This window comes from Palaemon carinicauda, chromosome 26 (assembly GCF_036898095.1).
Source record: "Palaemon carinicauda isolate YSFRI2023 chromosome 26, ASM3689809v2, whole genome shotgun sequence".
Taxonomy (NCBI): Eukaryota; Metazoa; Arthropoda; class Malacostraca; order Decapoda; family Palaemonidae; genus Palaemon; species Palaemon carinicauda.
The window spans coordinates 97145532-97146993 of record NC_090750.1 but is presented as its reverse complement, the minus strand read 5'-3'; the positions used below and the strand labels follow the sequence as shown (position 1 = coordinate 97146993).

The 1462-nt window shown below is 38.4% G+C and overlaps 1 protein-coding gene across 1 annotated transcript in view; it reads left to right on the top strand.

Annotated features, from left to right (window-relative positions):
* The window catches only part of LOC137619715 (uncharacterized), a 9064-nt gene extending 8036 nt beyond the window's left edge, over positions 1-1028 (top strand). Inside the window, exon 3 of the mRNA XM_068350004.1 lies at positions 1-1028. This exon is cut by the window's left edge and continues 592 nt beyond it. Coding sequence (XP_068206105.1) covers positions 1-849 — 849 coding nt within the window. The 3' untranslated portion in view covers positions 850-1028.
* The last annotated feature ends 434 nt before the right edge of the window (positions 1029-1462 follow it).

Here is a 1462-nt window from a genome sequence, read left to right as displayed (position 1 = left end):
ATTATTCCTAGCACAGCAAATAATCTGTCAAGGTTTGAAAGGAATACTGAGAGTTGGATACCGATGCAAGTCTTTGATTTTGTTACTAGAAAATATGCAGAAAGTAATGAAGAAGGTCTACTGACGACCCTGTCACCTCAAAATTACGAGGCAAGTCCCACCAATGACAATCTACACAGTATCAACATTGATCTTCCGGATTCTGAAGAAGGCGCTGATGATGAAGACTATCCAGACAGGAGGGAAAGAAGGCAAATCGAGGTGAGTGGTGAAAGCAATGAGGATTATGTTGCAACAACTGAAGTTATTGATAGCAGTGAGGATAGTTCATTGCATCTTCCCGGTGTTGATAAAAAAAGAACACAACAACAGAATGGAAATAATGAACAGAGAAAAGGCTACGTAACAGAATTTTTTAGCCTGAAGGAAGATGACCAATTAGTGAAAAAAGATTTCCAAACGAGAGAAGACTCAAGCGCTAACAAGGAAAACCCACACAATATAACTCCAAGAATAAAAAGGCAATTGGACGACAGTTCAAACCTTCCCACCGTAAATGAAGAAGCCCATACAGTAACAATCTCACCTTTAATGCTTGACTCGAGTACTGTAGAGAACAGTGAAGAGTCAATTACAAGTATCGAAGAAAATGATTCAAGCAATGAACAGACGGTTTTTAGTGGTGTCCATAGCATTTCAAGCTCCGAAGTGTCCCTCTCCACGACCCGAGGTGGCTCGACGATTCCCATCGAAGAGGAAACGACAACATCTTCATTGGACGAGGAGGACACTTTCACAACAACATTGCCTTCAGAAAGTGAAACAACAACTATGACGGAAGGAAACTGAAGCAACTTAGATTCAGCACCTGCTTCAGGTGAGGTAACCGCCTCATCTGTTTAGGCAGGAATGGGCAACCTGGGGCCCCCGGGCCTCATGCGGCCCTCGATGTGTAGTTGTGCGGCCCTCAAGACTTCCTATGTTACTGAAGATCAATATATTTATAACAATAATCATCATTAGGATATGATGAAAGACGTCAGTTTCAAGTAAACCTTTCATACCAAGATAAATAAAACATGGAGGAATTGCAAGTAAATATTGGGCAAGCAATATCTTTTGCACATGTGGCCCTCTTTCTCTTAGATATATTTAAATTTGGCCCCCCAGTCAACGAACAGATTCTTCGACAGACGAAAATCTTGTAATGATGGAATAAATAAGCGAGAATTTACTTTCTTAAGCAAAATTTCATATTGGTAATGAAGTAATAATAGACTTTTATATGTAAACTACATTTTTACGCAATATATTCAAAACTATTTCATACTTAAAATCACCTTGACTGCTTCATTAGTCATGTTAGTTAGCTAGCGTAATAGTTATAACCTATATTAGAATAATTAATTAATATTGGAAAAAAATATTGTTTATCAGATGAATTGTAGTGACAAGGGATTTT